This window comes from Lucilia cuprina, chromosome 6, assembly GCF_022045245.1.
Source record: "Lucilia cuprina isolate Lc7/37 chromosome 6, ASM2204524v1, whole genome shotgun sequence".
NCBI classification, from domain to species: Eukaryota; Metazoa; Arthropoda; class Insecta; order Diptera; family Calliphoridae; genus Lucilia; species Lucilia cuprina.
The window spans coordinates 54,397,433-54,424,081 of record NC_060954.1 but is presented as its reverse complement, the minus strand read 5'-3'; the positions used below and the strand labels follow the sequence as shown (position 1 = coordinate 54,424,081).

Sequence of the window (26,649 nt, the reverse complement as noted above, 5' to 3'; positions counted from 1 at the left end):
TTTAATGGTGAAAAACTTCACTGGCTTAACATTGGTTATTGATAAACAAAATTTTATTAAAGATTTTCTTTTTGGGAGAACTCAATTATGAAAATTACGATCAGTTTTACTTGATCACGAAAGTAGCTATACGACCCCTGATGTTTAGCAAAAATAGTTGTGATAGCTGATTAACGTAGGGTTTTTATAGAAAATAAACGTGATCGCAGATTCTTCTCTAAGATCTACTGTTTAAACAAATTCAGTCATTTTTTACCACAGACGCTTAACGATTACTACATGGAGATGTTATAAAATTGAAAACACCTGCTAAGTGTACTATAATGCAAAGACAAGATTATACAAAGATCTCGTTCACTCTTACTCTCGCTCTCTTTCTTTTGAAGAAGTCAAGTGTTCAAAAAAATGTATCACAAAATAAAAAATTGTTGTTATTTTTTTTAAATCTGGAAGAAAACTAATTTAATGCTTAACGATCATGCTTTTCACATAAAATCTTCGATCGATATGTAGGAATCTCATCTAAAATTTTTTTCTCTCTTCAGTTCAGTTTTCGATAAGAGATAACGATCCTCGTCTTAATTAGTCCACTATTTAAGGAATCTCAGCAAAACTGATCAAAGATGATCGACGATCATGATTTTCTCATAAAATTTTCGATTAGAAACAAAGATTCACTAATCTATTAGAGCATTTAATCTAAAAGAGAAAATGTTTTCTTTGAAAAAATTAAAACTGATCGCAGATGCATGACAATCATAAAACCATTGAAACTTTAGATTTTATAAAAAAAATGTAAATTCTTCATAAACTTTTTTTAAATCTAATTTTTTGGAATATTTCAATGAAAATTTAAATTTTCCATTCAAGTTCTGATTTCTTTCGAAAATTTAGACTTCAGTCAGAACTATTCTATGTATTAGTCTATGGGCTAGGCTATGCACTAGTTTTTGAACATGTCTGTCGACTAGTCTATGTAAAAACCTATGAACAGGTCTATGAACCAGTTAATGAACGAGACTATGAACTAGGCCATGGACTAGTCTATGAAATAGTTTACAAACTAATTTATAAAATAGTGTGTAAACAAGTCTATTAAGTAGTCTATAGACTGGTCTTTTAACTATTCTATAGGCAAGTCCATCAACTAATCTATGAACTAGTCTGTAAAGACTAGTCTATGAAAAAGTATCTTAAGTCATCCAAGGAAAAGTCTATAAACTAGTCTAAAGACTAGTCTATGAAATAGTCTGTGGACTGGTCTCTGAAGAAAACTATGGACTATTCTATCAACTCCTCTATGGACTAGTTTATGAAATAGTCTATCTATGGGCTTGTCTACAAGCTAGTCTATAAACAAGTCTACGAACTAGTCTATGGACTCTTCTATGGACTTGTCTATGTACTAATCTATGTACAAGTCTATGAACTAGTGTACGACCTAGTCTATGACCTAGTATACGACCTAGTTTATGAACTAGTGTACGACCTAGTTTATGAACTAGTCTGTGGACTAGTCTCTGAACAAGTTAATTAACTAGTCTAGGAACTAGTTTATGAATCAGCCTATTATGTAGACTATGGACTAGTCTTTAAAGTGGTCTAGAAATTAGTCTATGGACTAGTCAATAAACTAATTCTAGTCTATGAACTAGTCAATAAACTAATTCTAGTCTATGAAATAGTCTTAAGGCTGGTCTAGGAACTAGTCTATGGAATAGTTTACAGACTAGTCTACTTAGACTTTAGAATAGTCTATGAAACAGTTCATGGTCTAATCTATGAACTTGTCTATGGACGTTTCTGTGAACCTGTCTTTGTGATCCAAGTCTTTGAAATAGTATATGAACTAGTCTATGGACTAATTTATGAACTAGTCTATGGACAAGTCTATAGACTAATCTATGAACTACTCTACGGACAAGTCTATGAACAAGTGTAGCCTACAGACTTGTTATACGGACTAGTCTATGAAGAAATCTATGGACTTGTCTATAAACTAGTCTACCAACTAGTCTTATATATTCTATGAATTAGTCTATAGAGCAGTTTACAAACAAATATACTTTCTAATCTTTAAGCAATGAACTAGTCTATGGACTACACTTTTAACTAGTGTGTGAACTATATAGTAATCTAGTGGACTCGTCTTTGAACTAATCTATTAGAATGCCATTAAAATAGTCTTTGCACTTTTTCCATAGAATCGCGTGTCTGTTAATTAATCTATTTATCGTGGATATAGTGACTTAATACTGATCTATAAAATACTATAACAGAGCTTATTTTTCAAAAATAACCCTTTTTTGTGGAAAAATCCAGTGTAAATATTTATTTAATATTGTTTTATAACTAACTTTTATACATATATAAAATTTTAAAAGAAAATGTAAAAAAAGTAAAATTAAAACATAAATAAAATGATATTAACAACTCAAACCTTATTATAAAACATCTCTCTTTCTTACTCTCGCCATTATCTCAAAGCAGTAGTGATAGTCTGATATAAATATTATACAGACCAACAACATACCGACTAACGAATTGATCCGATATAACTTACCTTTTTCTTGAGCATATTGAAATTATCGATAATAACTCCTATGAATAGATTAAGAGTAAAGAACGAGCCACATACAATGAAGATAACAAAATATATATAAGCATAAAGATTCGCTTCACGTTGAGGCTGCAAATCCACACCGCGGGCATCGACAGCATCGGCCATAACTTCCATCCAGCCTTCGAAGGTGGCCACTTGTAAGAGAGCCAAATAGCCCATACCTACATGATCAAAGGTTATTTTTGAATTGATCCAACTAAAATTTTGTTCTATGCAATCCCATTTGTCATTCACTTCCTATTTATATATATATATAAATGTAACGAATGTTGTTTGTGGGGAGGTTGGTGGTGGGAGTCAAGGGGAAAAGATAGATTTTTTTTTAAGTTATTATAAATAATTTTTTGGATTATAAATTTTTCAAACTTAAAGAGAAAGTTAATTTTAATTAAAAAAAAACATTATTTATTAATAAATAGTAAGCCAACTAACCGTTACGGGCAATAGTTCTCCATCGTTATCGATACATTTGAAAAATTTACCACCAAAAAATTGTACACCCATTATAGAAAATATTAACCAAAAAACCAAACAAACTAAAAGTACATTGAAAATTGATGGTATGGCATACATGAGAGCATTTACTACAATTCGCATTCCTTGCCACCTGGAATAGAAATAAAATGTTTGTTGCTTTTTTAACATCAAATTGTTTTATAAAAAAAAAACTTTCGATTTAGTTTATATTTAGTTTAAAGTATCGGATTTGTGTAATGGTTTGAGTAGAGGGAAAAATTGGATGAATTTTAGTTTATGGGATTTAGTTAAAACATAGACACTTAGAGAAAGGGTTTTTGGGATAGTAGTGTTATTAAAAATAAAACATACAAATTTTACACATAGTATAATAATAGTGGTTTTTCTTTGGATCTCATACACAAATTATATTCCTATTAAATCGTTTGGATTTGTGTTCTTTTAAGAGCAAATTAAATTAATACAAAAAGCTTTTTTTAAAATTCGTAAGCTTAAAGCCATACTGTGATTGCTCAAACGATTTAATCTGAATAATTAAGCTTTGTCGGAAATAAATTGAGTTTAAAAGATCAAACCAAGATGAAGGTGATATTATTAGTACCGAATTAATTTAAGTTATATAGACCCATGATTTTGGATGTCATTCTAGTTTAATGGCTAGTCTATTGTTTAGTCTACGGATTATGAACTAATCCATGAATCTAGTTTATAAACTAATCTATGAACTCATCTAAGAACTAGTTCATGGATATGAATTATTTTATTAACTATTCTGGAAATTGGTCTCTCGACAAGTCTATAAACCAGTAATGGACTAGAGTCCGAACTAATCCATGGACTACTCTATGCACTAATCTATGGAATAGTATGACTAAGTCTATGAACATGTCTTTAGACTAGACTATGAGCTAGTCAATGAACTATTATATGAATTAGACTATTAACTAGTTTATGGACTAGTCTATAAACTAATCTATGGACTAGTTTAAAAACTAATCTGTGGACTAGTCTATAAAGTAATGGACTAGTGTATGACTTAGTCTATATATCAGTATATGGACTAATCTTGAGACTAATCTATGGGCTAGTCTATAAACTAGGGTTCTATAAATCGACTTTTGAACTATCGAATAATCGACTTTTTGTCGAAAAAAGTCGAAAAGTCGACTTTGAAAATAAAAGCCGAAAAAGTTGAAAAAAGTCAATAAGTCGAAAAAAGTCAAAAAGTCGGAAAAATTTTAAAACTCGAAAATAGTAGAAAAAAAGTCAAAATCAATCAAAATTTCTAAAATAGTTGGAAAACCTTGAAAAAAGTAAAACTAAGTCGAAAGACGTCAAAAATAGTCAAAAAATCGGAAAAGGTCGAAAAAAGTCGTAAAAGTCAAAAAGTCTAAAAATCGACTTTTAACTAAATGATAAAAGTTTATGGACTAGTCTATGAACTGGTTTAAGGACCTAGGAACTGGACTGGTCTACGAACTAGTTTTTATATAAGTCTGTGAACTAGTCTATGGAATAATTTATGGACTAGACTATGGGCGAGTCCACAAACTAATCTACAGGCCAGTCTATGATCTAGACCATGGACTAGACTATAAAAACTCGAAAAAGTAAAAAATAGTAAAAAAAAAGTCGAAAGAAGTCGAAAATAGTCAAAAAGTCGGAAAATATCGAAAAGTCGACTATTTTTAAAAAACTAAAAGACGAAAAATCGATCTAGAACATGGACTAGACTAAGAAATGATCTTTAGACTAGTCTATGGGTTAATATATTAACTGATCTTTAGACTATAACCTAGTGTACGGGCTAGTCTATGAAGTAGTTTCTGAAGAAGTGTACGAACTAGTGTAAGGAACAATCTATGGACTGCGAAATAGTAAATGGACTAGTCTATGAACTAGTTTAAGGACTAGTATATGGTATTGCCTACGAACTAGTCTATCAAGTAGTCTATGGATGTGTCTATGAATCAATCAACTATTATATGAACTAGTCCATCAACTGGTCTATGGTCTAATCTATTGGTCAGTCTATGGACTAATCTTTGGACTAGTCTATGAACTAATCTGTGGACGAGTCTATTCACTAGTCTATAAACTGGTCTTTAGACAAGTCTATAAACTACTCTATGGATGAGTCTATGAAGTGGTCTCTAGACAAGTCTATGAACCAATGTATGGATTAGTCTTTAATTAGTTTATGATATAGTCGATGTACTAGTGTTTGAACTAGTCCTTATAGTAATTTTTGATCTAGTTAATGAACTATTCTATAGACTAGTCTAGCAATTAGCCTATGGACATGACTAGGAACTAGTCTATAAACTTGTCAATAGACTAATCTATGAACTAGTCTATGGACTAATCTAAGAACTAGTCTATGAACTAGTCTATCAACTAGTCTATGGACTAATTTATTAACTGGTCTATACCCTTGTCAATAAAGTAGTCTTCGAATAAGTGTTTGGACTAGTCAAATCCATAAATCAACTAGGCGTCAAAATTCTGAAAAATATATAAAATCCAAAAGGCTTTTCCCACATTTTTAAAAAATTTTATCAAAAACCTTCATCTTTATTTGTTCTTTATTTTAAATAAAGAAAATGTTAAAAAAATATTTTTTAAAGTTTTTGTTTTTAATAAAACATGCCAATTACCAACATTTTACCAGATAATTATACAAATTAGAATTAAATTATATAATTTAAACAAAATTAAATAACAAATTTTAAATTAAATACAATAAATAATTTTAAATTCAAACTCTTTATCATCTTTTAAAATTTTAAAAGTAAATTAAAAAAAAAGGTGCTCGAATTTTTTTAAGAAATTACAGACTGTAAGCTTAAAATTATTTGGAAGTTTGAATTTAATATGTAATTATTTGAATTTCTTTTTAATTTTTTCACAAAAAACACACACATAGACACATTTATTAAGGATATTTAAGGATTTTTCTTGTTTCTTTATGATTTATTTTGTTGTTTTTTTCTGTTTTGAGTTTTTTTGTAGTTATTTCTATTCGAAATCCTTAAAGAAAACGATATTGTATTAAATACTTCCAAAAAAATATTCATTTTATTTAGTAAGTTTTTTTTCATTTAAACTGTTTAAGTATTTTAAATAAAAGGTGCTTAAGCATTCAATCAAATAAATATATTTATATAGAAAATAATATAAATATTTATGTTAAGGATCAAAAAATAAATATAAAATTAGGAAATTATTTAAATAAAATATTTATATGTAGAAAAAAATTCAAGTCGTAAAAATAGCGTTTCAACGACATTATAATCTATACCAATAATTAAAAATGTTCATCATAAACCCTGGTTTAAAGCAGGGTACCCATTATCCATAAAATTCGATTTCTCTTTAAAAGTAAATTTTCCTACTCAAAACTCTGGATAAACCTGAAGACTATTGTCTAAGTTATGTACTAGACTGTAGCCAACCTATAGACTAGACTATAGACCAGGCTAGACTATAAGGTATGCAATAGACTAGACTATAGACAATAGTATAGACTAGACTATAGAATAGATTAGACTAAAGATTAGACTATAGACTAGACTATAGATTAGAATATAGACTAGACTATTGATTAGACTATAGACTAGACTATAGATTAGACTATAGACTATTTTATAGTCTAGTCTATAGAATTGTCTATAGTGTAGTCTAGACTATATGTAGACTAGACTATGTAGACTAGACTATAGACTAGAGTATAGACTAGACTATAGACTAGACTATAAACTAGAGTATATCCTAGACTATAGACTAAACTATAAACTATACTATAGACTATAGACTAGACTATAGACTAGACTATAGACTAGACTATAGACTAGACTATAGACTAGACTATAGACTAGACTATAGACTAGACTATAGACTGGACTATAGACTAGACTATAGACTAGACTATAGACTAGACTATAGACTAGACTATAGAATGGACTCAGCAAAGGTATACGGAGACTTTTTCAGCTAAATAATACGAAGATTATCCATAAATTCGATTTGTCAAATTCCGATTCCTCATCGATGTAAAAACAGATTATTTCTTTTAAAATCCCCAATATTTTCATCTAAAACCGATTTTTCATCAAAATTACATTTGTGTATCAAAAACTCAATAATATATGAAATTGGAAAAAAACTACAGATTTACCTAATTTAGTATATTCAAAGACACAAACATGAATTATTAGATCCGACCCATTTATAAAAATTTAAAATAAAAATTCTGATCATTATTTATTGGTATAGATTATAGAACAAACATGAATCTGTATAAAAATTTACAGAAGTTATAATAATCTGAAAGTACACAGAATAAAATGGAATTTTTGGCAAAAAAAAACAAGAAAATTGATTTATAAAACATTTAAGAAAACAGCATTCAGAATACATCATACATAGATTATTTTGATCATAAAAGTATATATATAGTTTTATATAGAAAGATAATACATACATATACATAAATATCAATTGAAAAAAAAATACAAAACAAAATTTCATAATTGAAAATAAAACAAATCTCGATAACAGAATTTATTAAAAAAAAAGAATTAAATATTTAAACAACAACCAAACTTACCGGGATATGGCTCTTAAGGGTCTTAAAGCTCTTAGGGTTCGTAAAGAGCGTAAAACTTTTAAATTTTCATTTTCCTCGATTAATAAAGAAAAAACCGAAACCTTAATGGGGAATTTTAAAATCATTTTCCTTTCCTTGATAATTAACAATAAATAATACTTACAAATACTATGATAAAATCCAAAATAGTCCAAAAACTTGTAAAGTATTTGGAAAACCCCAAGGCCAACCATTTCAATACCATCTCAATGACAAATATCAAACAGAAGGAGAAATTTGTCCAGTATAAAATACGCTTCAGCGATTTATTACTATCCAAATAGATGTCCTCGAAACATAATGTTATGCTGGAGGCGAAGATCAACACTAAAACAAACCACTCAAAGGCTGGAGTATCCACAACAGTCAAGACGGCCGTTCTGACGCGTGTCCAATGTTTAGCACTTTTGGTATCCATACAGGACATAAACCATGGACAGCGAAAGTAAAAGCTAAAAGGATACATTTTTTAAAATTTAACAAAGTGGGGAAAGGGGTTGTTATACTCACTGTTCGTAACACTTTTGGGGGAAACAATCATCTGGCACTTTTGGTGGTTTCGTTTGTCCAAAACTTGGAAAAGTCATGGGATCATTGTATGCTCCCTGCGAGTTACGTCTCCCACCCACTGTGAGATCGTCTACGTAGGAGACCAGACAATGCCATGGTTTTTCAGTCAGTCGTGAGAACGTTGATTTCTGCGACTGGAGACCTTCGCCGTCTCTCTGCGTTATCGAATCACCGCCTGCCGCCAACAGCTGAGCCTCGCCGGGGGCAGTTAGTGCCATAACCGATGATGTATCGGCCGCACCCGAACTATGCGATTCGGTGCGTCCCGACTGAAAGGAAGCAGCTTTATCTAGCGACGATTGTGGATGCTTTGAGCGTTTGACATGCAACTTCGTATGCTGTACTTCAACGCTACCCGGACCAGCCCTTGGGAGGAGAGGTGTGGTACGTGTTTGAGCCGTTGTGGCATGATAGTGTTGCTGATGTTCGGTGAGTGCCGTTAGAGGCGGTGTCGTCTTTAGCGATGACAATTGTGCCAGCGTATGCGGCTCCATCGACGACTTAAGCGAGGTTGGTGGTGTGGGTGGTATAGCGGCCGAGGAAGATTGTGAGCTATCACGTTGTAGCGAGGGCTGTTTCTGTTGCGTTTGCTTCTGTTTCTTTTGAGCTTTAGTCAGTTGCTTGTGCAACAGTAGATTTTCGTAAGAATTTGTACTTTTTAACGAGAGACTATCGATCTTCATGGGTTCGGCCGTTAGGCATTTGCGCGGTAAACGTTCCGATTCCATGCGCAGTGTAGAAATGGGTTTCTCCTCCTCTGGCACTTCCTCGACGCGTTCTATGAGAGACATGCGCTTGAAACGATCGAATTGAGCACTAAATAAATCACTTTTTCGTCGCATAAAAGGTGAATGAGCGCCCGAGGCTTGTGTGGCAGCCACGGACATAGCTTCGACTGTGGCAAAAGGTGCCTGCATTTGATCACAGATTTTGCGTATTTCATTCGTTATGCTAAAATCATCATCGATTTTTCGTTGTTTTTCCAGACTACGTCGTTTGATTTTGGCCGAGGCCCGTGTAGAGGTGGCTGGCAAAGAGTGCTGTCGTCGGGGCACGGCAGAAAGATCATAGCTATCGTAGGGATTTAAGGGCGCCACAACTTCATCGGCTGCCGTTCTTTCTGAAGCCCCTGTTATCACCGCTATATGTTCCAATATGGCCTTATTAGCTTCATCAGCTGCGGGCGAAGGTTCGGAGAGTGTAGATAGTCTACGCTCTAGAGAAGTCGTTGACTTTTTTATCTCCTCCAATTCCTTTTCAAAACTCTGTATAATATTGTCGAACTCGGAGTGTTCCACTAAAGGTAAATTATCACTATCATGACCATTACCATTCGAGGAATGACTGCCATTGCGACGCGATTCTATGGTTTGGAGTATGGAGTTGGAGATGTAACTTAAATTCGATTTAATACTGCTGGTTGAGGGTTTACGCTCTTCCCGTCGGCCATCCACAACGATTAGCGAATCCGTATCGGCTTCCATTATAGCAGAACCATAACCCACAGTATCGCTAAAATAATTGTTGCTATTATCGAGTATATCGTCCTGCAGAAATTGAAATAATTCCTTTTGATCACAATTCAACAGTTCTTCACGAAGGTTGGCCTGATTCGACAGCAGTTCCTCGTGCTCCATGGAAATGGTGTTCAATGAATGACGCGAATGACCATCCTCGTCGGACTTAAGACTGCGGGAAGGAATTAATGATCTCTGCGATTGATCGCTCGACTGTGACAGACGATCCAGGGACTTGCGATAGCTGGGCGATCGGGTTAGCAACGATTTTTGATACTGTAGATAAGATTCATCGTGTTCCTCGCTGCAATGACGCGTTGAACTGCGTTCCAGCAAGGAATCGGCACGCATATAGGAACCGCTACGTTCTTGCAACGAATCGGCACGCATATAGGAACCGCTGCGTTCTTGCAAAGAATCGGCACGCATATAAGAACCACTACGCTGATCGTTGGCGTACGGGTCCGTATCAGTCGAATTGTATTGACCCATCAGCTGCAGTTCTATCGATTCGGTATACGTTGTGGGTTCATCGCGTGAATCATTTGGCTGCGTACCAAATCCGGAAGACATTTGATGTTGTAAACGACGATCTACTTGAGGATTTAAGCTATTATTGTCTAATTGGCAGGAGCTGGCAACAGTGCCATCAAACGATGGCATTGCTGGTTGCTGCTGTTGATACAGCAACTGTAATGCTGGCTGTTGGTGTTGCTGATGATGATGATGGTGATGCAGCGAACCACCACCGCTCAGCATTGAATGTGTTAATTGTTGTGAAGAATATGATTTTTTATCATCTTCCGTTTCGACACCATCCGCAATAGTGTGTAGGCTACCCTTTAAAGGTATTTGATAGCCAAAATCGGAACCAGAAACTGGGCGATTCATAGATTCCTGCAAGTAATCAAAGAAAATATATATATAGTTCCAAATAAATTTACACAATCTATATCTATATTCACTCACCTGATAGCTCAGTCTGTGAAATTTTGTTTCCGATATTAGGCCCGGTTTATCGATTGTTGCGGCTGCCGCTGCTTGTTGGGCTTCGATGACAATCTGCTGAAATTTCGTAGCATATTTACGCTCTTTACGTTCCTTACGCTCTTGACGTTTCTTACGTATCAAGTCTCGTACTCTTTCTATGCTGCGGGCTAATTTCGATTCTTCACCTACTTCCTGCAGATGTTTAGGAGATATTATGCAAATAGTTTAATCATTTTGTAAAGATTATTTTCAAAATTTTTTTAAATCAAAAAGGTATATTCGATACAATTAGCCAATCTTATAATACTAAATTAACTAAAATATATATTAAAAACACAACCAATGCTTAAAGCTTTTTATTCAACCAATATTTTTTTCCAAAATTTCTTCTAATTTTTTTTTTCAAACTAATTAATAACTACTCGTTTTCAAATTTCTACAGAATTATTTTTTTACATGCAAATTCATACTTTATTAAGAAAATAATAAATATCTTAACTACAATTTTGTTTTTCTGAAAAATTTCTTTAAAATACTTAAATGCAAACAAAACACAATATTTTAATAAAAAAAACTTAAAAATCATTTCTTTCAGGTTTTGTAAGTAAGTATTGGGTTTTTTTTTAATCAAAATTACCTTTTTCTTGAAAATCTGTCAATTTCATATTTTTATAGTATTTTTATGGTGTATAGTTTAAGGTTTTTTTCAGTGTTTTTTTTTTTTTAATTTTTAACACAGGTGCACATTTATTTAATATTTGTTTTTGTTTTTAATTAAATTTAAATTAAGTGTTTCAGTGCAAATTGTTTTATACATTTGCAGAAAGTTTTAAAAAGGCACAGTTTGTAAGAGTTGTAAGTAGTAGAAGTAATATTTAGTATTTTTATGTATTTTTTTAAAAGTTTGAGTTTTTAGTTAAAGTTTAGCATTTACACATATATATATAGACAGAGTTTTACAACCACACACACACAGATATACGAGAAGGAAGACAATAAAATAGTTGTTTTATTTAATTAATTTTTTAAGAAACATTTATAATAAAAAAGAAATCGTATAAATAAAATAGTAAATATTAAAAATGTTTTGAGTTTTTTTTATACAAATTAATCCAGTTAAAACCTAGTCCACTGCATAAACTACTATATAGTTTATTGTTTAGACCACAGTCCTATCTATAATCTAGTCTAGTTTACAGTCTAGTCTATAGAAAAATACTAGACTAGACTAGACTATAGACTGGACTATAGTCTAGTCTATAGTCTAGTCTAAAGTCTAGTGTATAGTCTAGTCTATAGTCTAGTCTATAGTCTAGTCTATAGTCCAGTTTATAGTCTAGTCTATAGTCTAGTCTAAAGTCTAGTCTATAGTCTAGTCTATAGTCTAGTCTATAGTCTAGTCTATGGTCTAGTCTAAAGTCTAGTCTATTGTCTAGTCTATAGTTTAGTCTATGGTTTAGTCTAAAGTCTAGTCTAAAGTCTAGTCTATAGTCTAGTCTATAGTCTAGTCTATAGTCTAGTCTATAGTCTAGTCTATAGTCTAGTCTATAGTCTAGTCTATAGTCTAGTCTATAGTCTAGTCTATAGTCTAGTCTATAGTCTAGTCTATAGTCTAGTCTATAGTCTAGTCTATAGTCTAGTCTATAGTCTAGTCTATAGTCTAGTCTATAGTCTAGTCTATAGTCTAGTCTATAGTCTAGTCTATAGTCTAGTCTATAGTCTAGTCTATAGTCTAGTCTATAGTCTAGTCTATAGTCTAGTCTGTAGTCAAGTCTATAGTCTAGTCTATAGTCTTGTCTATAGTCTAGTCTATAGTCTAGTCTAGTCTATAGTCTAGTCTAGTCTATAGTCTAGTCTATAGTCTAGTCTAGTCTATAGTCTAGTCTATAGTCTAGTCTATAGTCTAGTCTATGGTCTAGTATATGGTCTAGTCTAAAGTCTAGTCTATTGTCTAGTCTATAGTTTAGTCTATGGTCTAGTCTAAAGTCTAGTCTATAGTCTAGTCTATAGTCTAGTCTATAGTCTAGTCTATAGTCTAGTCTATAGTCTAGTCTATAGTCTAGTCTATAGTCTAGTCTATAGTCTAGTCTATAGTCTAGTCTATAGTCTAGTCTATAGTCTAGTCTATAGTCTAGTCTATAGTCTAGTCTATAGTCTAGTCTAAAGTCTAGTCTATAGTCTAGTCTATAGTCTAGTCTATAGTCTAGTCTATGGTCTAGTCTAAAGTCTAGTCTATTGTCTAGTCTATAGTTTAGTCTATGGTTTAGTCTAAAGTCTAGTCTATAGTCTAGTCTATAGTCTAGTCTATAGTCTAGTCTATAGTCTAGTCTATAGTCTAGTCTATAGTCTAGTCTATAGTCTAGTCTATAGTCTAGTCTATAGTCTAGTCTATAGTCTAGTCTATAGTCTAGTCTATAGTCTAGTCTATAGTCTAGTCTATAGTCTAGTCTATAGTCTAGTCTATAGTCTAGTCTATAGTCTAGTCTATAGTCTAGTCTATAGTCTAGTCTATAGTCTAGTCTGTAGTCAAGTCTATAGTCTAGTCTATAGTCTTGTCTATAGTCTAGTCTATAGTCTAGTCTAGTCTATAGTCTAGTCTAGTCTATAGTCTAGTCTAGTCTATAGTCTAGTCTATAGTCTAGTCTAGTCTAGTCTATAGTCTAGTCTATAGTCTAGTCTATGGTCTAGTCTATGGTCTAGTCTAAAGTCTAGTCTATTGTCTAGTCTATAGTTTAGTCTATAGTCTAGTCTAAAGTCTAGTCTATAGTCTAGTCTATAGTCTAGTCTATAGTCTAGTCTATAGTCTAGTCTATAGTCTAGTCTATAGTCTAGTCTATAGTCTAGTCTATAGTCTAGTCTATAGTCTAGTCTATAGTCTAGTATATAGTCTAGTCTATAGTCTAGTCTATAGTCTAGTCTATAGTCTAGTCTATAGTCTAGTCTATAGTCTAGTCTATAGTCTAGTCTATAGTCTAGTCTATAGTCTAGTCTATAGTCTAGTCTATAGTCCAGTCTATAGTCTAGTCTATAGACTAGTCTATAGTCTAGTCTACAGTCTAGTCTATAGTCTAGTCTATAGTCTAGTCTATAGTCTAGTCTATAGTCTAGTCTATAGTCTAGTCTATAGTCTAGTCTATAGTCTAGTCTATAGTCTAGTCTATAGTCTAGTCTATAGTCTAGTCTATAGTCTAGTCTATAGTCTAGTCTATAGTCTAGTCTATAGTCTAGTCTATAGTCTAGTCTATAGTCTAGTCTATAGTCTAGTCTATAGTCTAGTCTATAGTCTAGTCTATAGTCTAGTCTATAGTATAGTCTATAGTCTAGTCTATAGTCTAATCTTTTATTTTTTCTGTAGTTTAGTCAAGTCTATAATCTAGTCTTTAGTGTAGTCTATTGTCCAGTTTATTGTTTGGTCTAGTATACAGTTATCTATAGTCTAACCTATAGTATATATAGTCTTAATTATAATCTTCAGTCAAGTCCATAGTCTTGCCTATAGTCTAGTTTGTAGTCTAGACTATGGTCTAGTCTATGTTATCGTCCGGAATGTATTTTAGCCTATTATATGGACTATATTTATTGTGTCTAGATTGGACTATAGTTTTTTCTGGACTTCAATTTTATATATTCTATTCAGGCTAGAGTTCGCAAATTATTTTGTACAAGAACATAACCAAACTCAAAACATCTTTCTTTTATATAAAAAATATTAAACTTAAATTCAATAAGAAGTTAACAAATAATGATTAATGCAACTATAATATGTTTGGTATTATAAAGAGTACGATTAAAAACGTATACAGTGAATGACATAACAAATACTCTGAGATGGAAAATTCTGCTCAAATAATTAAGAAATTGTTATTGTTCTTTTTTAGCAACAAAATTAGGAAAATTATTTATCACAACATTTAAATGGTATTTCTTTATTGAACACACTAGTAATAGATTCAATTAAAACAATAAATTTCCTTATAGTTTTATATTGAAGTCATTCACTGTATAATAAAGTTCCTAAAATAAAAGGTCAGAATTTTAAGATTTCAATATGACTAAGCTTATCATGTAAGATTTTAAATTGTCAAAGAGTTACCATTACTTTTGGAGCAGAATCTGTTGATCACAAAGAAGATCAAGATTTTTTATTGAAATTTAATAAAATTCTATAGAAACCTTTTATTTTTTAAATGAACTAATTAAACACAACAACACTTAAAGTGCAAAGCAGTTAAATAACTTAAATTTCTAAGAAACTCTTCTATAACAATTCTAACATCGAATAGCAACAACTTCTATAAAGAAAGTTAATTTTAATTTAAGAAAAACTATTAAAGCTTGCTTTTTAAATAAAAGAAAAATTAATTATCCTGCTGTTATCGATATTGCTTCTTTTTATTATTAAAAAAAAATAATTTATTTATTTCATGATTATTTAAAGAAAAATAAGATAAAACACATTTATTGAGCTCACACTTATTTAAAAATATTTCTTTTTTTCTTTCAATATTTTCAGTATCACAATCAATCTTTATAACGCACATTTAAATGACACTGAATTGTGATTCAAACAAAATTAAATACGTAAATCAGACATTAAATTATAGAAAATGTATGGAATTTGTAGAAAAACTAAGCATTCATTTTACCTCTTTTTTGGACTTTAACTCCTCCGAATTGAAACTATTGAGCAACAAGGCCAAGAACAAGTTTAGAACCATAAAATTGCCCATTACTAAAGTGGGTAGAAAAATGGCGAAACAGGAAGAGGCACCTTGCTGAAAAATAAAAAAGAAAGTTAGTCCTGACTATAGACTTCACTATAATCTAGACTATTGACTAGTCTATAGACCAGACTATAGAATAGACTATAGACTAGACTATAAACAGACTATGGACTAGACTATAGACTAGACTATAGACTAGACTATAGACTAGACTATAGACTAGACTATAGACTAGACTATAGACTAGACTATAGACTAGACTATAGACTAGACTATAGACTAGACTATAGACTAGACTATAGACTAGACTATAGACTAGACTATAGACTAGACTATAGACTAGACTATAGACTAGACTATAGACTAGACTATAGACTAGACTATAGACTAGACTATAGGTTAAACTATAGACTAGATGTATAGTCTAGTCTATATTATACACTAGACTATAGACTAGGCTATGGACTAAACAATTGACTTGAGGACGGTTGACTGATTAAAGTCTATTTTATTGTTATAAATTGTAAATTACTAAATATTTACCTCTTCTTCAGCTCTCATACAATCCCATAAAGGTTCAATCCATTCTCCGCATAAAATACGAAAAATCATCATAAATGAATGGAAAAAATCATTGAAATTCCATCTAAGAAAAAAAAAACAAAATTAAAAAAATTTAAAAAAATATTAAAAAGAAAAGCGTATTAAAAATTACAACACCTAAAAGAATTTCCTACCTTGGCACTGGATCTGGTTCAAATTTTTCTGGCGTATAGTCTTTTGAAAATAGTTGCATGCCAATAACGGCAAATATGTAAATGACAATGACTAATATCAAGGTTAGATTACCCAAAGCACCAATTGTCGATATAATAATGCTCAATAATACTTTCATAGTAGTCCAAGATTGAGCCAGTTTAAGGACCCTTAACTTAAGTTACAAAATAAAGTAATTAAAAATAAAAATAAACTTTCTCTAAAATAAAACTTACCAATCTCAAGCCCCTTAAAACACTTAAACCATCGACCAGTTCAAATATAATGTCCAACAAGGAAGCCGTAACAATAATTAAATCGAAAATATTCCAGCCACAAAGAAAAAACTCTTTGGACAGGGCCATCAATTTAATAATACACTCAAAGGTGAAAATGGAAGTGAAAACCTTAAGTGAAATTATTTTGTATTAATTAAAACAGGTTAAACAAACTTTTACAATTACAATTCATTGTTATAATGAAAATTTTCGTAAATTTTTTAACCCACCTTATTCCCCACATCCAAGGCATTGCGAAAGCTCTCACTCATGCCATGATGTTCCATGGCTAAAAATGCTGTATTCAATACAATACACAGCGTTATGGCCAATTCAAATAGCGGATCGCGTACAACTTTATAAAGGCAATTTTGAAATTGCAACCAACCCTCATAGTCAATACAACATTGAACACATCTATCACAATTACGATCAGGAAGATCATCTGGAAAATAACAAACGCCGATATTAAAAAGTTTAAAAACTAGTTTCTTAAGTTAACAGATAAATCGTCTATGGTTCGGGGTATATTACAGACCCTAGTAAATTTACATTTCAAACTATTGTTAATCTATAATTCAGAATATAGTACGTCTATAGTCCCGACTATAGTCTAGACCAAAGTCAGCCTGTTGTCTAGACTATAGTCAGTTTATTGATAAGCCTAAAGCCAGTCTATTGTCTAGACTATAGTCCAGAATATAGTCGGTCTATTGTCCAGAATATATATCATAAGCCTAAAGCCAGTCTATTGTCTAGACTATAGTCCAGAATATAGTCGGTTTATTGTCCGGAATATATATCACAATTACGATCAGGAAGATCATCTACAAAATGTCAAACGACGATATTGAAAAGTTTAAAAATAGTTATGGTCTAATTATGTGTTTAATTCGGACTATATTCCAGACCCTAGTTAATTTATAGGTCAGACTTTTGTTAATCTATAGTACAGAATATAGTATGTCTATAGTCCAGACTATATTCTTGACTAAAGTCAGCATATTGTATAGACTATAATCAGTTTATTGATTAGACTATAGTCAGTCTTTTGTTTAAACTATAGTTTAGAATATAGTCGGTCTATTGACCAGAATATCTGTCATAATTACGATCAGGAAGATCATCTACAAAATGACATAGGACGATATTGAAAAGACAAATCGTCTATGGTCTAGATTTGTGTTTAATTGGGACTTTATTTCAGACCTTAATCAAATTAGAGGTTAGACCATTAGTATGTCTATAGTCCAGACTATATCCTAGACTAAAGTCAGCCTATTGTCTAAACTATAGTCAGTTCATTGTTAAGACTATAGTCAGTCTATTGTCCAGACTATAGTCCAGAATATAGTCGGTCTATAGCCCGAAATAAATTCAGTCTATAGTCCAAATAATAGTCAGTCTGAAATTTGAACTACATTGAGGTTATAGTTCACTCAGTCTTTATTTCACTCTAAAGTATCGACTACAATCAGTCTATAATAGTCCGTACAGAGTTTCAGTCTATCCATACTGTATATTGTCCAGATTATAGTCAGTATATAGTCTAGACTAAGGTCTTCCTATAGTCCACACATTTCACACCTTTAAATCAATAGAAAAACTATACTTACCGATTACAACAATTTCGGAAGAGTATTCCGGATGTAAAGCATAAATATTATGCTTTTTAATGCGTGCTATATTACCATTACACTTAATTAAGCGAACCTCTCGCGGCGACAGAGCCAACGTTACAGCCGTATGATCATTTTGTGTATCGGTAGCCGAAACATTAACCACTTCGGAAGCCGTTATATCCTGCTCATCATGATCATCCACAACACCCGAATCATCTTGCGATGATTCACGATTTACTCCACTCGAATTTGAACTCGCCTGACGACTGGGCATAAGTGGATGGGAGGGATATAACATATTTGGATTCTTTGCGGCATCGTCTTGAAAACAAATGCGTGACTGACGAATCTGTTGTTGCTGCTGCTGCTGCTGTTGTTGTTGTTGCTGCTGTTGTTGTTTATCTCCGTGCGTCGTCTTTTCATCGGAGTGTTCACATTTCAAGGCTAAATCGGTAGGACGTTCACAGCCGCTGTGACGTGGACTGGGACTGGGTGTTGGCGTGAGTGAATCATTTTTACTGTGATGCTGTTGTTAAGTTAAAAACTTGATTAGATAATGCTAATAGTTTTGTTGAAATAATTACCGTTCCATTGCCATTACTGTCCGTAGCATTGCCGCCTTCTTTGCCCGTTCCCTTGGGACACTTTTTTCTTCTCGTCTTCTTTTTACTGTAGGATGCCAATAAAACACCTTTACGCGAATCTATCTTCTTTTTATTATTACTTTTATTTAATTTTTTTACATTCAAAACGGACGGGTCGAAGCTAAATGTTGAATCATCTCGATGATCCAATAAGTCTTTTTTGCGTTCCTTAAAAGTGAAAAACAAAAACAATATGTATTTGAATAAATAATGTTTCCGATCATTTTCCTAAATATCCTCCACTCACTTCGTTTGTTATTTCGGCTTCTTCCTCGTAACTTAGAGCGACTACGGCTAACATTAGATTAATTAAATAAAATGAACCAAAAAACACAACCACTGTAAAAAATGACACACTCATTGGCCCCGATGTGGCCAACACCATATTGTACACATTCTCCCAATAGTCCAATGTTATCAATTGAAATGTTGTCAACATCGACCACATGAAATTATCGAAATTCGTATAACCATGATTGGGATTTTCGCCAACGCACAGGCACGTATAACCCAGGGGACAATGACGGGCACCCGTTAAATTACCGCACAACATGGGCAGCTCCTCATCGTCATACAACCAATTTTCAGTGTCGTTGATCCATCTTTAAAAAAGGGGTGTTCAATTTAAAATTGCTGATATAATTAAGATAAACTAGGCCAAGTTTTCGGCTTGGCCGATAGTCGGAACTGTAATTTAGTCAAGACAACAGAATTGGCTATAGTGGCGACTATAAAACATTCTATAGTTCTAGACTACAGAAAGTCTATATCAAGGTATATTCGAGATTAGACTACAACACACTCTATAGTCAAACTTAAAAACTTTCTATAGTCAAAACTTTAGTACAGTATATAGAGACTATAGAACAATCTATAGTCAAAACTTTAGAACAATCTATAGTCGAGGCTATATAACGGCCTATAGTCGAGGCAATAGAACAGTCTATAGTCGAGGCTATAGAACAGTCTATAGATGAGGCTACAGAACAGTCTATAGTCGAGGCTATAAACATGTCTATAGTCGATTCTATAGAAATCTCTATAGTCGAAGCTAAAGAACTGTCCATAGTCGAGGTTAAAGAACAGTCTATAGTCGAGGCTATAGAATAGACTATAGTCGAGGCTATAGAATAGTCTATAGTCGAGGCTATAGAATAGTCTATAGTCCAGGCTATAGAACAGACTATAGTCGTAGCTGAAGAACAGACTATAGTCGAGGCTATAAAACAGGCTATAGTCGAGGCCAGTGTACACTTAACAAGGTAGCCTCGTCCGCACAGCTGATCATCAGCTTTTACAATCTTATCTGTCAAAATTCCTGTTTGTTTACATAGAAAAAAAATCGCAAAAGGTGTAAAAATTTTAAAAAGTGAAGAAAATTATGGTTTTAAAGGAGTTTTCTAGGTCAATCGTGATTAAATGTCTTTGTTATCCTTCTCTCTTGATAAAAAAAGAAAATCTTTAGCTCCGGCATACGTTCCAAATCAGTTTCAACTATTTTTAACACGACCAATCACTTTTCACAAAAAACACGTTTAATTCGGAAAATTGGTCTTCCCAATAGATATAGTTATGATTTTCAGACATTCCACGTTTAATTAATATAATATATTAATATTAATAGTTAAAAATTTAAATAATTGCTAAAAACTCATATTTTTATTGTGTTTATTTGTTGCTTTTTCATTCTACACACACAGCTTTTTTTGACAGATGGGATTATTCTACAATAACAAATCGCCTGTTGTTTTTGTATTGTTGTATTTGTTGTAGCGACGAGGCTACCTTATTAAGTGTACACTGAGTCGAGGCTAAAGAACAGTCTATAGTCAAGGGTATAGAACAGTCTATAGTCGAGGCTATAGAACAGTATATAGTCGAGGCTATAAAACAGTCTATAGTCGAAGCTATAGAACAGACTATAGTCGAGATTATAGAACAGTCTATAGTCGAGGCTATAGAACTGTCTATAGTTCAGGCTATAGAAGAGTCCATAGCCGAGGCTATAGAACTGTCTATAGTCGAGGTTATAGAACAGTCTATAGTCGAGGCTATAAAACAGTCTATAGTCGAGGCTATAAAACATTCTATAGTCGAGGCTATAGAACAGTCTATAGTCGAGGCTATAGAACAGTCTATAGTCGAGGCTATAGAACAGACTATAGTCGAGGCTATAGAACGGTCTATAGTCGAGGCTATAAAACAGTCAATAGTCGAGGCTATAAAACAGTCTATAGTCAAGGCTATAGAACAGTCTATAGTCAAGGCTATAGAATAGTCTATAGTCGAGGCTATAGAACTGTCTATATTCGAGGTTATAGAACAGTATATAGTCGAGGTTATAGAGCAGTTTAAAGTCGAGGCTATAGAACAGTCTGTAGTCGAGGCTATAGAACAGTCTGTAGTCGAGGCTATAGAACAGTCTATAGTCGAGGCTATAGAATAGTCTATAGTCGAGACGATGGAACAGTCTATAGTCGAGGCTAAAGAACAGTCTATAGTCGAGGCTATAGACTGTTCTATAGTCGAGGCTATAGAACAGTTTGTAGTCGAGGCTATAGAACAGTCTATAGTCGAGGCTATAGAAGAGTCTATAGTCGAGGCTATAGAAGAGTCTATAGTCGAGGCTATAGAAGAGTCTATAGTCGAGGCTATAGAACAGTTTGTAGTCGAGGCTATAGAACAGTCTATAGTCGAGGCTATAGAACAGTCTATAGTCAAGGCTATAGAACAGTCTATAGTCGAGGCTATAGAATAGTCTATAGTCGAGGCTATAGGGTCCTCTATAGTCAAGACTGTTGAACAGTTTATAGTCGAGGCTATAAAACAGTCTTTAGGAAAGGCTATAGAACAGTCTATAGTCGAGGCTATAGAGCAGTTTATAGTCGGGACTATAAAACAATCTACAGTGGAGACCGTATTATAGAAAATGAGGTTATATATTTACAAATAAATTAAAAATAGAAAAACCTACAATCTCCATTCAAGATCTGAAGTATTCGACCATTCATCGGGTACATTTTTAACACATTTATTACGTAATTCTCCCATATAAACCTATTTAGAAATAGAAAACAAATGAAAAATTAATAACGATTAAAAAAAAATAAAAAGATCGGTACCCCAGGACAAGAGCATACTTTTTTGAATACGAATCTAACATCTAAATGTTCCTAACATATGAAATTTTCAAAATATCTAATCACATTTTAAAGTCTAAGTAAAGATTTGTAATAAGAATCTTAGAAAAGTATACTCTAGTCCCAGAGCAACAAAATTATTTGGTCTATGTAATAAAAATTAACACCAAATTCATTCAACTTACCTGCAGTGCAAATAGTGCAAAGACCATTAAACAAAATATGGTCAACGTCATGACCTCGGCCAATTGACGAAATGAGTGCAGTAGTGCATTAATAATAGTCTTTAAACCTGGCATTATAGAAACAGTCTTTAAAGCTCTCAATACACGAAATGTACGCAACCCGGCCAAGTTGCCAACATCCATGCCAATGGTGGCATAACCACTGGCTATGACCACAAAATCCAACCAATTCCAAGGATTGCGCAAATATGTGTATTTATTGAGCAGGAAGCCTTTGGCAATGATTTTTATAACCATTTCAATGGTATAAATCGCTAGGAAGATATATCTGTAAAAGGGAAGAATTAAAAATATACAAACATATACAATAGTATACCACAAAAATTTTAAAACTCTGGTAGCACAGGAAATGTCGATCAGTAGAGTTATACACACACACACACATAGAGAGAGATATTTTGAATGAAATTATTTTCCCACAATCAAAGTTTAGAAAGAATTAATAGCACTGATTGATTGATTTGATTAACTGAATTTTTTAATGCAAGGTTAATGATTATTTGGGGGATTAATTAGTTTGATAGTTTTCAATGATTTATATATATATTTTTTTTAATGTTAAACATGTATTAATTCTTCCTAATTTTGATTGCTAACTTACTCAGCTTCTTCGACTGTTTCGGTCATGGCTAAAAAAATACAGTTAAACAATATTGTAGCCATAACGCAATAATCGAAATACTGATTTGTTGCTATATACACGCATATTCGTCTCGCCATACTCCAGGGATGAAATAGAAATAAACTTTTCGTGCCCGTAAAGCGATGTATGTAGTTTTTCCGAAAACGTTTCGAAACCACACAGAATGTCTGAAAACAAGAAGAGAAATCGTTTAATGAAATGTTAAAAGAAAACAGAAGGGTGTAAATATACAGTCCAGAATACAGGACTAGAGAACTAATCTGTCTATGATATACATACTTCCATAGACCGGACTATAGATATGTCTGTAGTCTGGGAAATAGTCTGAAATATAGAACAATCTATATTCTGAATAGTCCGGGACTGTAGAACAATTAAGTCTATAGTCTGCACTATAAAACAGTCTATAATCTAGACTAAAGAAGAGTCGATAGTCTGAACAATAGAAAAATCTTTACTATTGAACGGTCTATAATCTGGACTATAGAAAAGCCCTTACTGGACTATAGAACAGCCGTTAGTCTGACCTATAGAGTAGCCTATTGTATTTACTACAGTCTGAACTGTCTGGACTATTAAATAATATAGAACAGTCGATAGTCTAGACTATAGAAAAGTCTTTACTATTGAACGGTCTACAATCTGGACTATGGAAAAGTCGATAGTCTGGACTATAGAAAAGTCTTTACTATTGAACGGTCTATAATCTATAGTCTATAGTCTGACCTTTAGAATAGCCTATTGTATTTATTATAGAACGATTTTTAATCTGGACCATAATCTATACCATAGAACAGCCAATAGTCTATAATCTAATTAGTACAGTCTATAATCTAGACTATAAAACAATCTGAAAGCAGCAAAAATGTTGTTGTGGACTATAGAATAGTATAAATAATAATGAATAAGTTAAATGCAAAAAAATGAACCATTCCTTATTCATACCATCTTACAAAAAGTTCATCTTTGACATAACAACAAAATTGCAAACTTGAGCAAGGAATCAATGTGTTTGTGTGTTGAGAGCAGCAAAAATTGCTCAAGCTGCATTATTATATAGTAAATTTTTGTTGAGATACAATAAATTATACTGGTTTGTGTGTTGAATGCAACAAAAATGTTGTTACACAAAACCACTAAGCTAACTAGCACTGCCATCTATAAGTGTTTGTGTGTTGAGAGCAGAAAAACTTGCTCAAGCTGCGTTATTCTATAGTTTGTGCGTTTGAGTTGAAAGCTGCATAGTAAATTTTTGTAGAAAATGTTTAATAAATTTGGGTTTGTGTGTTGAACGCAGCAAAAATGTTGCTGTGGACTATAGAATAGTATAAATAAATGAATAAGTAAAATACAAAAAAATGCACCATTCTTAATTCATAACATCTTACAAAAAATACAAACATATCAACAAAATTGCAAACTTAAGCAAGGAACCTAAGTGTTTGTATGTTAAGAGCAGCAAAAATTGCTCAAGCTGCATTATTGTATAGTAAATTTTTGTTGAGATATAATAAAATATACTGGTTTGTGTGTTGAATGCAACCAAAAATGTTGTTGCACAAAACCACTAAGCTAACTAGCACTGCCATCTATTTGTCTTTGCTAAACACCAGCGCCATTTTTATTTGCTATTCAACAACACTACAAATACAACACTGCTTATATAATGGCAAATACAACACTGTCTAATAAAAAATACAACACTGTAGGGATAATTTTTCTTCATGCAAAGTTAATGAATAGCAGAACTTCCGCTTCATCTTTCTTTTAATTCTCAGACGTCTTCGACTATAGAAGAACTATGAGAGCTAAGGTAAAAATTGAATACTTTTAGATAGAATAATATATAGAAATTTATCAGTGTTTGAAAAAAAAAATAAGGAAAATTTACTACAAGTGTTAACAAATAAACATTAAAAATAAATAGATTTAAAACAATAAATCACAAAAAATTTAACAAATTTTTATGAATTATATGTGGAAAATTTAAGCAAAGAATTTTTATGTATAACAGTTAACGCCTGCTGTAGACGCCATTTGTTTTTTCTTTTAAGTGAAAAAAAAATACGTGTTCTAATTGGAAAAAAGTGTTAAATTGCTGAAATTATTAAAAAATTTTAATAATATTTATATTTTGTGTTAAAAGTTCAATTTATAAATTTGTTTGCTGTATAACAGTTAACTTTATAAATGGCTACTTTTGCCAAGTACTAAAAACACGTGTTTTTTTCTCTTTATCCAATAAATAATGCAATTGTTTTTTTGGAAAAAATATTAATTTAAATTTTTATCATTTTAGTGGCGTAAGAAGCGTATGCGTAGGTTGAAGCGTAAGCGCAGAAAGATGCGTGCACGTTCCAAGTAAACTGCTGATTGCTCTATATTAGACAAGTACAATGTAAGTATTGTGTTTCCAAGGAACAAAAAACAATATTTTCTTCTAAACTTATGGAACATCTTACTAATAACTTATTTTTTCTTTTCCTTACAGGTTTTTGCACTACGTTAAACCTATAAAGAGCTTCAAGTTCTAATTGTTGTTTCCTGGTATTTGCCTGGAGGCATTTTTCTTCAACTGTATTTTACACATTATTTGTGCAAAAGTTGTTTAAAAATAAAGAGTTAAATCTTTGGATTATTGCTTGGAGTGAAAAAAAAACTATATCATACTATTGTGTTTTTATTTATTGTTTAATGAAGTTAGTAAAAAGGTGAAACCACGTTACTTTTTTTGGTTCGGATATAACCTCAAAAATTTTAATGCGTTTTTAGCCAAATGACGTGTGGCTGATATATGAATATGTTGTCAGAACAAGTTTTTGTTGTTGCGCAGAACAATAAGTGGCAAAATTGGTCATAGGAAAAGGGAACAAATGTTATTAGAACGTTTGGAAAATATTTTCAACATTTTTTAAAGGAGTTTGGGAAAATACTAGTATTGTCCAATATAAGAGGCATAAAAGAAGAGGGCTAATACCTATTTAGTTAAAATGAAACAAATTTTATTAAAACTTCGAAAATTCTTTTAAGAGGAGTTAGGGAAAATACTACTTGTCCAATAATAAGCATAAAAGAAGAGGGCTTATAACTATATACCTTACAAGTCCGATTGTTTTGTTATAAAGTTAGTTTTTAGTTAGGGTAACAAAGCCGGCTAATTCATAATCTGTTTAAACAAGCATTAAGTCATACTGAGGGTATTGTTTCCACGACAATTGCATCTTCACTCTGAAACGACCAGAGTCAACTCAGCAACTGCTGCTTTAATAGAAAGTTGATGTTTTCCCAGGAAAAAACTATCGACCACAGTCCAACTGTTACAAAAACAAAAGTGTAGAGAAAATATTTCCATTCCCCGACAGCCGGTTCTACGTACCGGAATGACCGAAAATTTTAGGCCAAGGGCTGTCAATCCCAGCAACAACTACACAATAGAGAAAATATTTAGAATTTTTGCCTAAAAAAAGCCGGTTCCTAAACAATTTGTGTTTTAAATCGTATTTGAAGAAGTAATATAGAAAGCTGATATAGATGTGCAATAGGTTTATAGATTATGAAAGTCTTAATGCCAAATTAAAATAAAAATATTGCGATGATATCATAAATAACTAGAGACCGCGTGGTTTTTAAAATTCAAAGAAATCTTTTGTACAATAACACCAAAGCCGGTTCTGGTGCTCTTACAAGTTTTATATAAAAATATTTTAAAACGAGCAATTTTCTTTAGAAAAACTGTTATACAGATAATTTTTGTAAAGAAATTGTAAAAATT

General features: G+C 32.3%; 1 protein-coding gene and 1 long non-coding RNA gene across 6 annotated transcripts in view; one reads left to right on the top strand and one right to left on the bottom strand.

Annotated features, from left to right (window-relative positions):
• Positions 1 to 26,649, bottom strand: part of LOC111687716 (sodium channel protein 60E) — a 153,531-nt gene that overhangs the window by 16,655 nt on the left and 110,227 nt on the right. For 4 of the 5 annotated variants that reach the window (XM_046955350.1, XM_046955346.1, XM_046955349.1 and 1 more), the window contains exons 3-20: positions 22,836 to 23,044; positions 22,175 to 22,502; positions 21,824 to 21,906; positions 19,097 to 19,451; positions 18,790 to 19,017; positions 18,200 to 18,731; positions 16,814 to 17,028; positions 16,542 to 16,712; positions 16,287 to 16,480; positions 16,093 to 16,195; positions 15,472 to 15,600; positions 11,463 to 11,477; positions 10,805 to 11,017; positions 8,259 to 10,732; positions 7,873 to 8,200; positions 7,710 to 7,810; positions 3,056 to 3,230; positions 2,564 to 2,860 (exon numbers count right to left, since the gene is read on the bottom strand). In XM_046955350.1, coding sequence (XP_046811306.1) covers positions 2,564 to 2,860; positions 3,056 to 3,230; positions 7,710 to 7,810; positions 7,873 to 8,200; positions 8,259 to 10,732; positions 10,805 to 11,017; positions 11,463 to 11,477; positions 15,472 to 15,600; positions 16,093 to 16,195; positions 16,287 to 16,480; positions 16,542 to 16,712; positions 16,814 to 17,028; positions 18,200 to 18,731; positions 18,790 to 19,017; positions 19,097 to 19,451; positions 21,824 to 21,906; positions 22,175 to 22,502; positions 22,836 to 23,044 — 6,150 coding nt within the window. The remainder of the gene's footprint in view (positions 1 to 2,563; positions 2,861 to 3,055; positions 3,231 to 7,709; positions 7,811 to 7,872; positions 8,201 to 8,258; positions 10,733 to 10,804; positions 11,018 to 11,462; positions 11,478 to 15,471; positions 15,601 to 16,092; positions 16,196 to 16,286; positions 16,481 to 16,541; positions 16,713 to 16,813; positions 17,029 to 18,199; positions 18,732 to 18,789; positions 19,018 to 19,096; positions 19,452 to 21,823; positions 21,907 to 22,174; positions 22,503 to 22,835; positions 23,045 to 26,649) is intronic. The other variant, XM_046955347.1, reaches the window with a different exon arrangement.
• On the top strand, positions 24,576 to 25,539 carry LOC111687715. Its single transcript, XR_002762834.2, has 3 exons — positions 24,576 to 24,690; positions 25,177 to 25,275; positions 25,369 to 25,539. It is a non-coding gene; the product is annotated as an uncharacterized LOC111687715 (long non-coding RNA).